The 13,398-nt window shown below is 44.2% G+C and overlaps 1 protein-coding gene across 1 annotated transcript; it reads left to right on the top strand.

Annotated features, from left to right (window-relative positions):
* Positions 1-5,246: 5,246 nt before the first annotated feature.
* Positions 5,247-7,549, top strand: LOC128436329 (zinc-binding protein A33-like). The gene is made up of 2 exons (XM_053418113.1): positions 5,247-5,541; positions 5,629-7,549. The coding sequence occupies exon 2, from the start codon at positions 5,646-5,648 to the stop codon at positions 7,023-7,025; it is 1,380 nt and encodes a 459-aa protein (XP_053274088.1). The 5' UTR covers positions 5,247-5,541; positions 5,629-5,645; the 3' UTR covers positions 7,026-7,549.
* Positions 7,550-13,398: the final 5,849 nt, after the last annotated feature.

The following is a 13,398-nucleotide window of genomic DNA, read 5'->3' as shown; positions in this document are numbered from 1 at the left end:
AGAGTTATTCTGGGTCTTTTCCTGGACTTTGTTTCGTGCTCTCGTTTCTCCTCACGTTTCACCCTTGAACACGCACCTTGCTCTCCAGCGCGGCTCGTCCTCCTGCTCTGTAGTTTCCTCTCACCCTCCTGCACACGGTGCCTGGTTGTGTGTTCGGTTGTGTGGAGCAGTTAGATGATTTCAGGACCGTCCCACAAAACCGCAGCAGGTGGAGGTTGTTATTTATTATATAAGTTATAATTTGGGAATGTGCACAGTTGGCACTTCATAATTTATTCTTAAAGTTGATACATAAAGAATCATGTGAGCTCTATAATGTCCTTTCTCTCCTGGAGCCCCCAGAGTCCCTTGAGAGGCTCGTTATGACACGTTGTCAACACGTTGTTGTCCCTGTTGTTGTCCCTGTTGTTGTCCCTGTTGTTGTCCCTGTTGTTGTCCCTGTTGTTGTTTAGAGTCCACATCACTGCTGCTACAGTTTGACTGTTTGTTAAAAATGCACGAAATGTCCAGACTGGATTAAATTCAAGCCGACGCACAACTTAACTCTTTGAGAGATGTAAACTGGATGCACAAGCCCACATGATGTTAGAATAGACAGTTTTATTATATATATTATAGATTATATTAAATTATAATACTGACATTTAGTCAAGCTGGTAATAACCTCACCTTCCAGGCTGTGTTGAGGAAGTCGATGTATAAATCTCGATAACTGACTCAAACAATGTGATCACGAGGATCTCACTGGAACAACAGTCTGTACATTTATGATGTCTGATGACCGTATGTCTGCATCACTGTTCTGTATGTCCTCATTTATTTGTATAATATTTTATACTCATAAGATGAAGTCCCTGTTTACATTGAGCTTGAAGATGCCGTCGATTCAGCAGCTTAAAGAACGAGAGACAAGTTTTCTAGAAAGCGGTGTCACATGGTGTCACATGGTGTCACATGGTGTCACATGGTGTCACATGGTGTCACATGGTGTCACATGGTGTCACATGGTGCTGTGGTGACTCTAAAGGATGTTGTTTGAGTGATGATGGTTGTTCTCTGTGATCTCTGAGGAGGCCGTGCACAACTATGACACATTATTATAACATGTGAGAGGAAATAATCTATATATAGATGATATTCTACATATTATCTACAGATCTAAAAATATCTCATGGTGCTGCTGCTTCTCTTTCTGTGAAAACATGTCACATCCACGTCGGCTCTGATTCTCTCTTTGATGATCTCTTTACCTCCTCGTTGGCCTCACCTGCCCCCCCCCCCCTCCCTGTTACGTGTCTCCCTCACCTCCAGCCAACCACCCACTTACTGTACGTCTCTCCCTCTCCCTCCCTCTCTCTCCCTCTCTCTCCCCCTCTGCTCATTTCCAGCCGAGGCCGTGATGATATTTTCAGATGGAAAATGACTAAATGGAAAATGGTGCAAAGGCAGAATGACGTTCATTAGCAGCTGATGCGAGCGCCGACGTTTTCTTTCCGGCGAATCAATTTGGAGCGATCAGGTGGGCGAGTCACCGATCTCATGTTTAGTGAGGACGCTTGATTCTGGTAGAGGGCCAATCAATTTCAGCCTCTTTGCCTGATCGCTCTCTCTGCTCTCACTCTCTCTCTTTTACCCGGCTCACCCTTCATTTATCAGCGTTCCACTCCTCTCCTCTGTCGTCCATCTCCAATCGTCCTCCTCCTCTCAGCTCCGTGAGATGATCGCCCGAGGTCCCACATCTCGGTGCAAAGGGACATTCTGCCGTCTTCCTCCTCTCATGTCTTCCTCCGCCTCTCATCCCGTCTTGTTTGGTTTCATTGTTCCTGTCGTCCCATCAACCTTCCATCCCTCCATCCCCCCCCTCTCTCTCTCTCTCTCTCTCTCTGCCTCCCACCCTCCGCCGCCTCCTCCCGGTGCTTTCCCTTCTCTCTTTCCGCTGTCTGTCACTTTTCATCAGCGGAGGGGGGGGGGGACGCCCGCGAGGTGCTCAACACCGAGCGACGGCTCGAGATGAAGGAAGGAGGAAAAGGTGCAGAGAGCAAAGAAGGTTGAAGGAATGAGAGAAGGTTGAAGATAGATGGAAAGAAGGTTGTTGAAGCCTGATATTTAAATGTTTGACATCTCGCCGCCTGCTGGCACCATCATCTCTATCGGTTCATGACTGGAGAGCAATGAATCCAGGGACAGGTTGTGTCAGAAGGATCCGTCCTCCAGTCGTGAACATGGGACAAGTTTTACCTTTGAAAGTCTCTGAATAAACAAATCAAGGAAAAACCAAAAAAGGCGTTAAAAGTTTGAAAGTTAGAGACGGAGGGAATAGAAGGAGAGAACGTGGGTAGATGAGCAAAAGGTTTTGTAAATGACAAGTGTATTTAAAAATGTGTTTGACATTTATGTGGTTTAATTTGTCAGAACACTGTTGTTAAGTTATTGACAAAAAATGTTTAATAATTATGGTTTTGTCCATTTAAATGTCAGACATGGGGCGCAGACGAGAAAGACGATGGAAATGTTAAAATAAAAAACACTTACACAAGAAAATGTTCAGAGAAGAAAGAAAACGATAGAAGAGTTGAAGATATGCAGAGAAAAGAAGGAAGGAAAGAAAGAAAGGAGGAAGAGGTGAGGGGCCAAGTGGGCATGGGTTCGGCTCAGTGAGGATAGAAGGGGTGGTGGTGGTGGGGGTCTCTGTGTAGCAGCTGCTTTGTGCAAGACTGCTCATATTACCCAGAGGCCTTTGGGGCTGAACGGAGCGGTGGACTGGACTCATCCCTCTCTTCATCTCTCCCCCCCCATCTCTCTTTTCTTCTTCCGTTTCCTGACGGAGACGAACATCTCAGATTCTCCGGCTTCGTCAGGATCGTGCATCTTTCAAAACGACTGAGCGGCTACAGTATGTTGTGTAACCTGACCTGAATGCTCACTGGCTTGTGTTCGGGAGCAGAACTGTACAATGTGAACTCATCATCACGATGAGCAGCCCCCCCCCCCCCCCCTGCAATCTGCCAGCTTTCAAGATACATTTTATTAAGTCTTTCTACTTTCAAATCTCAAGTATTGTCTTCTAAAAAGTACATTTGGATCTTTCCTCAGCTTCATAATGTTGTAACGTGAATATCTGAGTTAATCTGAATCTCATCTTTGGCTTTTATCTGTTTGTTCTTTTATTTTCAAGATATTTTGTTGACAAAACAGTTTCAAGTGTATCACAGAATAATGGAAATGAAATCAGTAGTTGATGAGTTCTCACTCGGCCATGTTCTGATGAGCTGACCTCCTCACATGACTCTCCAGTGGTGGGGGGGGGGGGGGGGGAGGAGAGAGAGATAGAAAACCGTCCTCTGGTTGTTTGTGTGCAGCTGTTGTGTGCAGATGTGAGCGTGGGGGGGGGGTGAGATTGTCCAATAAGCAGAAGGGTTTATCTGGTTGAGGCTCTGCTGATGTAGAGATGCCTGCAGGCCTGGATTCTTCTACGTATCCGACCTGAGACACAAATAGAAGAACCGAGGTCGCTCTGGGCCTCAGGCTCAAAAACTCTCGTTCTTAGACTCAGATCCTTACTTCTTTGTTTTTGTTGTTGTTCTTTCTAAGTCTTTTGTTTATTTACAGTCGTCTGAGTCTCTGTTTTTTTTTTTTTTTTTTTTTGCAGTTTATCTTCCTGTTCGAGTTGCAGTTTTAAAAAGTTACCACACAGGTCAGACCACAGTGACGTGGACTGCTGAACAGGCTGATGTGTTGATATCACTGCTCGAGTGTTAACCACCTCTCCAGTGGTTCACACTGAGACTCACATTCATCCAGTTACACACATTTGACCAGCGTTTGATTGAACCACACTGTTTCTCCACCGCACTGTCAAGCACCTTCAACCTGCTACAGGCAGATTGTTCCCTTCAGTGTTTGTAGAATCTAAGAGCCACATCTGTTTACCCTGGAAAGCCAACACATTCCGAGCAGTTGCAATTATAACCCAGGGTGACGTGTTGTTAAAAACTCATTTGAGGAATAAAGAAAACACAACAAGGCTTGAATGCTCATTAATCAGCTGCTTTTGTCCTCGTCACAACTAGAACAATAACATCAGGAGCGATAAGGAGGCCGCGGCTGTTCAGACACATTAATCCACCGATTCAAAAGCTGGAGCATTATCAAATCAAAGTGCACGTCCAGCTGCTGTGTGTGTTTGTTTGCTCCACGAGTGGAACCGAACATGTGAGTCATCTTCAAGCCACAGTAACTTTGTGTCACTGGAACATTGTCCTCCTCCAGGGCAGAGACGGAGCTCGAGTGACCGTCCTCTGCTCCAGATCCGTCTGGAGGAGAGAAGCAGGGGGTCACCTACATTCTCAGCACAGCTCTCCTTTTAAAGCTTCACCTTGAGTTGCTGCTCCTGTCGCGGCCGACATGATGAGGACACCGGGCTGTGCTCTTGTTCTCTCTGAGCTGAGCAGGTCAACACAAGCTTTGCTCCTTTCACAGGCCGACCGGGAAGCTGCTTGCACCGGAGGCTGCGTTCAAGCTGACCAGCAGCAGGATCAGTGTGTCGTGTGTTTATCTCTCAGTCGATCAGTGAGCAGGGAAGCTGCAAATCTCACTTAAATGATAATGGTTGAGAGGAAACGCAGCTTTTTGAAATGAGACATATGGAAATCGTTGAATTGTGTAAGTGAAGTGTTTCAGAGATCACAGTCTTCGTCAGGGTCTCACCAGCATGTGGCTCCTTTCTCTTCCTTTGAAGGCTGGTGCCCCGAGTTGGCTTTAATGTAAACTAAAGTTATTATTTAATATTTTTTATTTGTAATAAATATGTTTCTGACATTTATTGAATGTCCAGAGTCACATCATATAGTGGTGTCACACTTAAGGTATAATAATCACGACTAAAAGTACAATCATTTGATGATATCAGACTTTTTACTACACTCACAAAAATTGATGAGAAAACTTGATCTGATTTGAATTTATAAAACCATCTTTTAATTTTCTGACTTTGTTTCTATTTGATAATACTTTGATTCTGTCTCTTTAATGAGACTTCAGCTCTGCAGTTACATCACAGACTCCTCCCCCCTGCACCACCTGACCTTTGTCTTTAGGATCTGACACAAACCTCTTCTTGACAAAGTTAATATTTAACTAACTGATATTTACTGTTGTAAAGACAATAAAGATATGTGCAGTGTGAGAAAATTTGCAGTGATTGTATTGCACAGGCAGATGAATCAGGCACAGTTAAGGGTTAAAGTGGTAGAGAGCATTCCATAAGGGAGTGGAGAGTTTTCACTGGCAGCAGAGCTGCTTGTACATTTGTTTCAGGTTTTACAGGTTGTATCATCCAGCATCTCAAGCTCCACCCTCTCCTGACACACCTGAGAAACCAGGAAGCATCTGTTCCTCCCTGAAGAGACGCAGGCTGAAAACCAGACGATCACATTCACCTTCCAAACCAAACTGAACCAAACCAGACCAAACGTCCTGAGTGAGTCCAGCTACAGGAGAGAAGAGTCAAACTACAACCTGCCGACGCTCCACACACTGACCGTGAGTTTAACAAACACCTCGACTCAGAGGGGAAGTGAACCTCAGTGAAGTTCATGGAGCTGTGACTGACTGACTGTCTGTTTTCAGCTTCACCTGGAGACTCAATGGCTTCCAGATTAGAAGAGGATCTCTGCTGTCCCGTCTGCCATGAGGTCTTCAGAGATCCTGTCATTCTGTCATGTAGCCACAGCTTCTGTAAAGACTGTGTGAAGAGCTGGTGGAAAGAGAAAGAAGTAAAAGAGTGTCCACTTTGTAAGAGAAGATCTTCAAAGGATCTACCACCTAACCTGGTGTTAAAGAACCTGTGTGAGAGCTTCTTACAGGAGAGAGATCAGAGCTCTTCACCTGCTCTCTGCAGTCTGCACTCAGAGAAACTCAGACTCTTCTGTCTGGACCATCAGCAGCCAGTGTGTCTCGTCTGCAGAGATTCAGAGAAACACACCGACCACAGATTCAGACCCATCGATGAAGCTGCACCACAACACAAGAAGCAGCTTCAGGAAACTCTGGAGCCCTTGAAGGAGAAGTTACAGAGTTTTGAACGTGTTAAAGTAGAGTTTGAACAAACAGCAGAACACATTAAGGTCCAGGCCGGACTCACAGAGACGCAGATCAAGGAGCAGTTTAAAAAGCTTCATCAGTTCCTGGAGGAGGAAGAGGAGGCCAGGATGGCTGCACTGAGGGAGGAAGAGGAGCAGAAGAGTCAGATGATGAAGAAGAAGATTGAGTCTCTGAGCAGAGACATAACGTCTCTTTCAGACACAATCAGAACCACAGAGGACGAGCTGAGAGCTGAAGACGTCTCGTTCCTGCTCAACTACAAGGCTGCAGTGGAACGAGTCCAGCAGCGCCACCTGCTGGATGATCCACAGCTGGCCTCAGGAGCTCTGATAGACAAGGCCAAACATCTGGGCAACCTGTGCTTCAACATCTGGAACAAGATGAAGGACGTGGTCTCCTACAGTCCTGTGGTTCTGGACCCAAACTCTGCTAATCCAGAACTCATCCTGTCTGAAGATCTGACCAGTTTGAGACAAGGAGAGAGACAGAAGCTTCCTGACAATCCAGAGAGGTTTGATTATTACGACTCAGTCCTGGGATCTGAGGGTTTTAACTCAGGGACTCACAGCTGGGACGTCCTGGTTGGAGACAGTACACGTTGGGCACTGGGTGTTTCAGAAGAGTCTGTCCAGAGTAAGGGAGACGATCTGTCTGGATTATGGGTAATATTGTTCCTTGAAGGTGAATACTCAGCAGAGTCACCATCAGCATCATCTGTTCTCTCTGTGCAGAAGATCCAGAGGATCAGAGTGAAACTGGACTGGAACAGAGGAGAACTGTCCTTCTCTGATCCTGATACTAACAAAGACATTCACACCTTCAAACACACTTTCACTGAGAAGATGTTTCCATTCTTTAGTATTAATGATCACATGAAGCTGTTACCTGTCAAAGTCTCTGTGACTCTGGATCAGAGCCGTTAGAGATAAAGATTTTATTCATCATGTTTATTTCTTCAAGAGAAATCTGCTGAATTTAAAAGTTAAACTCGTTATTCTAAAGCTTTGTTTATTTCTCATTTTACTTCTCACTCATGTTTATTTCTTCTGTCGACTTTTCCACGAGTGTAAAAAGATTTGATTATTTTCTGATCTTTATCTTTGGTTTGTTTTTTACTTTCATGGAAAATGTTTTCTATCATTTAGATTTTGTGTGGATCCATGAAGTCGAGCAAACTGATGAAGATCCACATAAAAACACATTTATCAATAACAGCTGATCATTGTTCACATTCAACAAACTTTATTAAAACTCACACATGAGACATGATTCATGTTTAATCGCATAAAGTCTGTTCACATATGAAATAATCCAACATATATGAACATTTATCTGTTTGATGTGATGAAGCCAAAATGATTCAGTCTGTAAAAGTGTTTATTCAACAGCAGCCGAGTGATGTGATTTTAATATTGTGATCAAAATAATAAAAACTATGAAACAGAAACAGAGTTTTGATCTTTTTCATTAGAAGATAAATGGGTCTTTCCCCCATTACTATTATCATCATTATAAATATTATACTCCAGAGAGATATCTGCCTCAGTCCTAATCCCTGGACACATAACACATACAATTTTATTAGTTGGTTTAAGTTCAATTCAACAGATTGATAAAGAGCAGCTTCCAGTGGATCGTGTAGGTGTCTCTGTGTGTGTGTGTGTGTGTCTGTCTGTGTGTCTGTGTGTCTGTCTGTCTGTCTGTTTGTGTGTCTGTCTGTGGGTCTGTGTGTCTGTCTGTGTGTCTGTCTGTGTGTCTGTCTGTGTGTCTGTGTGTCTGTGTGTCTGTCTGTGTGTCTGTCTGTGTGTCTGTCTCTGTGTCTGTCTGTGTGTCTCTCTGTGTGTACGTCTGTGTGTCTGTCTGTGTGTCTGTCTGTGTGTCTGTCTGTGTGTCTCTCTGTGTGTCTGTCTGTGTGTCTGTCTGTGTGTCTGTCTGTGTGTCTGTCTGTGTGTCTGTCTGTGTGTCTCTCTGTGTGTCTGTCTGTGTGTCTGTCTGTGTGTCTGTCTGTGGGTCTGTTTGTGTGTCTGTGTGTCTCTCTGTGTGTCTGTCTGTGTGTCGGTCTGTGTGTGTGTGTGTGTGTGTGTCTGTGTGTGTGTGTGTGTGTGTGTGTGTGTGTGTGTGTGTGTGTGTGTGTGTGTGTGTGTTTCGGAGAAGGCTTTAGAGACGGAAAGTGCGCTATAGTCAGAGAGACAATTTCCTATTTGGCAGAAATCAACACAATCAATCTGACACTCACATAGAGAAACACACCCACACCCACACCCCCCAAACACCTGCAAACACACAAGGACCATGTGCATGCATGGATGGATTTTTTAACACACCTAGGGCATGCACCACTTACCCTGATTGCAGATGAATTCATATTCTGTGTTATTTACCTGGAAGCTGCAGTGAAACTCCATTAAACTGAGGTTATTCATGTTAACTTACATAAGGAGTGAACTGGTCTCTTCTGTGTATCGAATCACACTGTTCATGCAATAGTGATACTGTTTGTATCAGTGTGTTGTTTTGTGCGACGTGATGAAGACGTCCTTATGAAAGCCAACATCTTGTAAAGTTTATGAATGTGTGATATTCCCGTTGAAGCTGGATTAGTTCTGAGCATGTGTGGATGAGTGTGTGTCTGTGTGTGTTGAATACACAGTGTGTATGTGTGTTGTGTGTCAGTCTGTCTGTCTGTTGGCCCTAATGCTAATACATTCATGACTCAGCATTTCTCCTGTTTACTTCTTTACTTATCGGTGAAACTGTCATCAGCAGAAAAACTTTCCTGGCTGCATCTCATTAGCCCACATCCCAGCTCTGAGGAGGAGAACCTCTCGATACTCAGAGTGTGAGCCCCCCCCCCCCCCCCCCCCCCCCCCCCGCCGGTTTCCTGTCATCTTCTTTTAAATGACCACACAGAGGAGGCATGTGCAATGGAAAAACACCAGAATGCTTGTTTACGTGGAGTGAGACGTACAGATGATGTGTAGGTCTGTGGAGACGCTGCCTCTGCATCTCAGAGGAGTCGGTGGAGAACAAACCCAGTGTGTGTTCATCTCCATCTGCAGCCCGGCAGTGAGGGAATGTGGAGGATTAACATGCTCGTCACGCCACAGACTGACAGAGGCTTCTAGGAAGTTCAGAATCAAACTGCAGGGTTCTGTGATGGAGCTTCTTAGCTTCACATCTCTACAACCAAGCAACAGAGTTCAAATGTTGTGTTCGGAAGTGGCTGCTTTTTTCTCCTTTGGCTTCGAGAGCAGTTTTTATATTGGTTTGCTCAAAAGCAACATTAGGTTATTGAAAGAGCAGCTTTGGAATCGGTCCGATGGTAAATTGAGTTAAAAAGGGAAAACGGATTCAGAGCCTGGTCCCAGAATGTGCAGCTTCGGAGTTTGGGTCGTATGAATTCTAGTCTTTAGATTATTCTCCTCATTCGATGAGTGGACTTTAGTTTAAGTAAAGTTGACCTATTCATGTTTGGTATAAGGTGGAAGTGTAAACCTTGGATTATTGAAGGGTACTCTGTCTATTGGAAATGAATTAAAGTGAAAACACGTGTATCTGGTTCCTCTGCAGCTGTGTCTCTGCTCAGTTCTAAAATTACACAAACCCACTAAGTCAGGAACAGATGAACTGCCGCCTGTGTTTACCTCCACTGAGCTCAAAGTGAAACATGGGACCTCTTATCACGTGTCACCAGGAACCACTCCAGAGGCGGCTGGAGCCATGAGATACTGAAACCTGATCCTCTGGTGTCAGGGAGAGAAGATGAACCTGAACGTGTTCGAGCTTAAACACCTGAACACCGAATGCTTCATTTAACCTTTAATCCATATCCCAGAATGGCACCTTCTCAAAATGAGAACCACTATGTCTTCGCTTAGGAGGATTTTCTCTTCATGAAACCATCTATTAAGCTCATGGAGACACACACACACACACACACACACACACACACACACACTCTGAGCCTCCTGTGTGATGTTAGTGGTTCTGTCTCCACATCAGAAGAGCAGACGTCTGGCTTTTAAAAACTCGTAAAAAAAAAAGTCCAATTCCATTCGTCTGCAGACGGCCTGAGAGGAGTCTGGAGGATCTGCGCTGTCTGATGAGATCCCCTCTGCGATGAGTTGAGAGGAGGAAGGAGAATGAAGGGAAAGAGGCGTAGAAGAGGAAGAGAGGAACTGAGAAAGGGAGGAAGAGAAGAGGAGCCTCACGGATCCATCGTTTACTCTCTTTTATTGAATCCCTCTCTCTCAGCATCTCCTGGAATCTCACTCAACGCCTCCTCCATCTCTCTCCCAGTGTTTATAACTCATCCATCAGATACACAGACGTGAAGATGGAACAAAAACTCTCCTCTGTAATTTATTCTGCTGCTCCTGCCTTCGTTTACTTCTCCTCCTCCGTGAAGACGTCCATTCGTCAGGCGCGTCTGCCTCTTTCAAAATGAATCCATCTGCCTCCGAGTGGCTGCGTCTCATCTTCATCGCCGTTTGGCAACAAATGCTAAGAGACGTGTCGGGGGGGCTCGGTGGGTTCAACTCTATTCTCACAACATCGACTCTGACTCATGGCTTCGTCCACGCGTCATCGACTCCTTCCGCTTCCTCACTGTGATGAATGAGGTTGAGAGATGGCGTGAGGACGAGCAGCCTCATTTGTTCAGGAGGCTGTTTCCATCCTGAGACTTTATGTTTAGTGCGTTTGTTGTTTTACTTGTGACTCTAACGACTTCTTCACACAACTGGAAGATCTTGTTTTTGACCGGGTTGATTATCTAGTTTGAAAACAAGACTTTAGTTTGTCTGAGCCAATCGACCAAAAGCACCAATGAATAAACGTTTTTATGCTAATACCTTGTGGGCATCTAAAACCTGATGTGTCTGGTTCCTCTGAGTCGAGGAGCTCTGCATGTAGTTCACCTACAACTAGTAAAACACATCTGTGAGTCATACTGTCACTCTGGTTGACATGTTTCTACACAATGATCACACACACACACACACACACACACACACACACACACACACTAGTTTATTGTGACTCGATCCCTGACGCACCGTCCTACGACCCCTGGAGCACCAGTTAATCCGCTGCTGAAAATAGTCCCTAGAGATGAGCTACTTCTTGTAGTTTGACAAACGGCAGCGACCAGCTGTTATAGGACAGGTTTTATAAACACGTCTTTTAAATAAAGGTCTTTGTTTGGAAGATGTCTTTGTGTATTTTTTATCTATTTGATAGGGTCAGTGGGGGGGGGCGGGGGGTGAAGGGGGTGAAGATACAGTTGCTTCCTGTGACAAAGCGAATCTGCAGCGTGGCCTTGCGTGAACTTTGACCCCTGATATGGGCTTGTTAGACCGGGCTTGTGTGACCAGGCCCTCAACTTTACAGGATCTGTCCTGAACCAGTTCTTCCACCTCGAATAGAATATAATGACATGTCTTATATAGTTGCAAAAAATATGGATAATTCATGTGCATCATATTAAAACAGATTAAAACAGATTAAAACACTAAACTATGACTATGACCCAGGGTTAAAGGATCCATGTCCTCATTGGTCAGGGCTGATGGAATCAAACCTCGTGTTGGTTGTGTTCTCCTCCACGGATTGTGTTTATATATTTAACAATGTGTGAGACGTAAGCTGGAAATAACTGTTGCACCACTTCAGTGATGATACAAGTTGTAACGAATAACCTTGTGTGTTGTTCTTCAGGTGTCAGGAAGGATTGACCTGGGGACCAGATGACACAAAGGTAAGAGATTAACTGTGAAACGTGAGGTTGACCCTAAAGAATGATGACAGACGACAGACCTGGAATCTGTTCTAGGTTTGTCAATGACGTTTGTACATAAGAGGACATGAGGGTGTGTTAGTTTGTGTACCAGTGGACCAGTGGGGGTGCAGGAACCATGAGCTGTCACAGTATTGGTTGATCAGAGGAGTTCATTTTCCCAATCCGAGCAGACTGGTCTTTACTGGGAGGGTCCACAAAGAGACAGGAGCTCAAACCAAGTGTTTGAGACAGAGGCTGAAAAGAGGAGCTGCAGCGTTGGACAGTCTGAGGAGAGAGATGTGTTTTCTGATAATTAGAGCATTTAAACCATTTCCAGAAATAACACTAATTTAAATGATAAGCCTGAAAATTTTTTAAATTTCTTTACCTACCTGCAACCAGTCCAACCAGACCTGCACCAGTCCAGACGCTGCTGGTTCAGGACTCGTGAACACACGGCTCCGCTGGTATGATGGTGATTCCTGTGTTTACCATGAAGGAGTGACTGTCTCTGCTGTTTGTTGGGTTTCATTCTGCAGACACACCTGAACTCCACGTTGCTTCTTTTAAAGACTCTCTGTCGTCATCAACCTTTATTCAAACACACTCTTCCCACTGGTGTTGCGTTAGCCAAGTCTTTGTGTTTAATTAAAGCTTAAAGACGAAGCTTCATCGATCCCCACGAGCAAAGCCAATCAATCTTCAGAGCGGTGAGTTGATGCCCTGACACGTCGGTCGACTGAGACTGTTTCTTCAAAGTGTGAGTGATTTATTTTTAGCTCTCGTTGAGAATCAGAACTAACGCCGGCTCTTAGATTACTGCGGTAAAATGAATCTCTGCACTGCAGCGTTACAAATTCTGAACATCTCGCTCAACAAATCATCTTCACAACAGAGGATAAGATTCAGGTTTATCCATCTATCTATCTATCTATCCATCCATCCCTCTATCTATCTATCTATCTATCTATCTATCATCCATCTATCTATCTATCTATCTATCTATCCATCCATCCCTCTATCTATCTAGCTATCCATCTATCTATCCATCCATCTATCTATCTATCTATCTATCTATCTATCTATCATCCATCTATCTATCTATCTATCTATCCATCCATCCCTCTATCTATCTAGCTATCCATCTATCTATCCATCCATCTATCTATCTATCTATCTATCTATCTATCTATCTATCTATCTATCTATCTATCTATCTATCTATCCATCCATCCATCCATCCATCCATCCATCCATCCATCCATCCATCCATCCATCCATCCATCCATCCATCCATCCATCCATCCATCCATCCATCCATCCATCTATCTATCTATCTATCTATCTATCTATCTATCTATCTATCTATCTATCTATCTATCTATCTATCTATCTATCTATCTATCTATCTATCTATCTATCTATCTATCTATCTATCTATCTATCTATCTATCTATCTATCTATCTATCTATCCATCCATCCCTCTATCTATCTAGCTATCCATCTATCTATCCAT

Source organism: Pleuronectes platessa, unplaced genomic scaffold, assembly GCF_947347685.1.
Source record: "Pleuronectes platessa unplaced genomic scaffold, fPlePla1.1 scaffold_346, whole genome shotgun sequence".
NCBI classification, from domain to species: domain Eukaryota; kingdom Metazoa; phylum Chordata; class Actinopteri; order Pleuronectiformes; family Pleuronectidae; genus Pleuronectes; species Pleuronectes platessa.
Note: the sequence above shows the minus strand (reverse complement) of the source record. Positions and strands in the feature narration are given on the sequence as shown.

What these genes read in the sequence shown, in the direction of transcription:
- LOC128436329 (XM_053418113.1), top strand. Translation starts at nt 5,646, where the DNA reads ATGGCTTCCAGATTAGAAGAGGATCTCTGCTGTCCCGTCTGCCATGAG.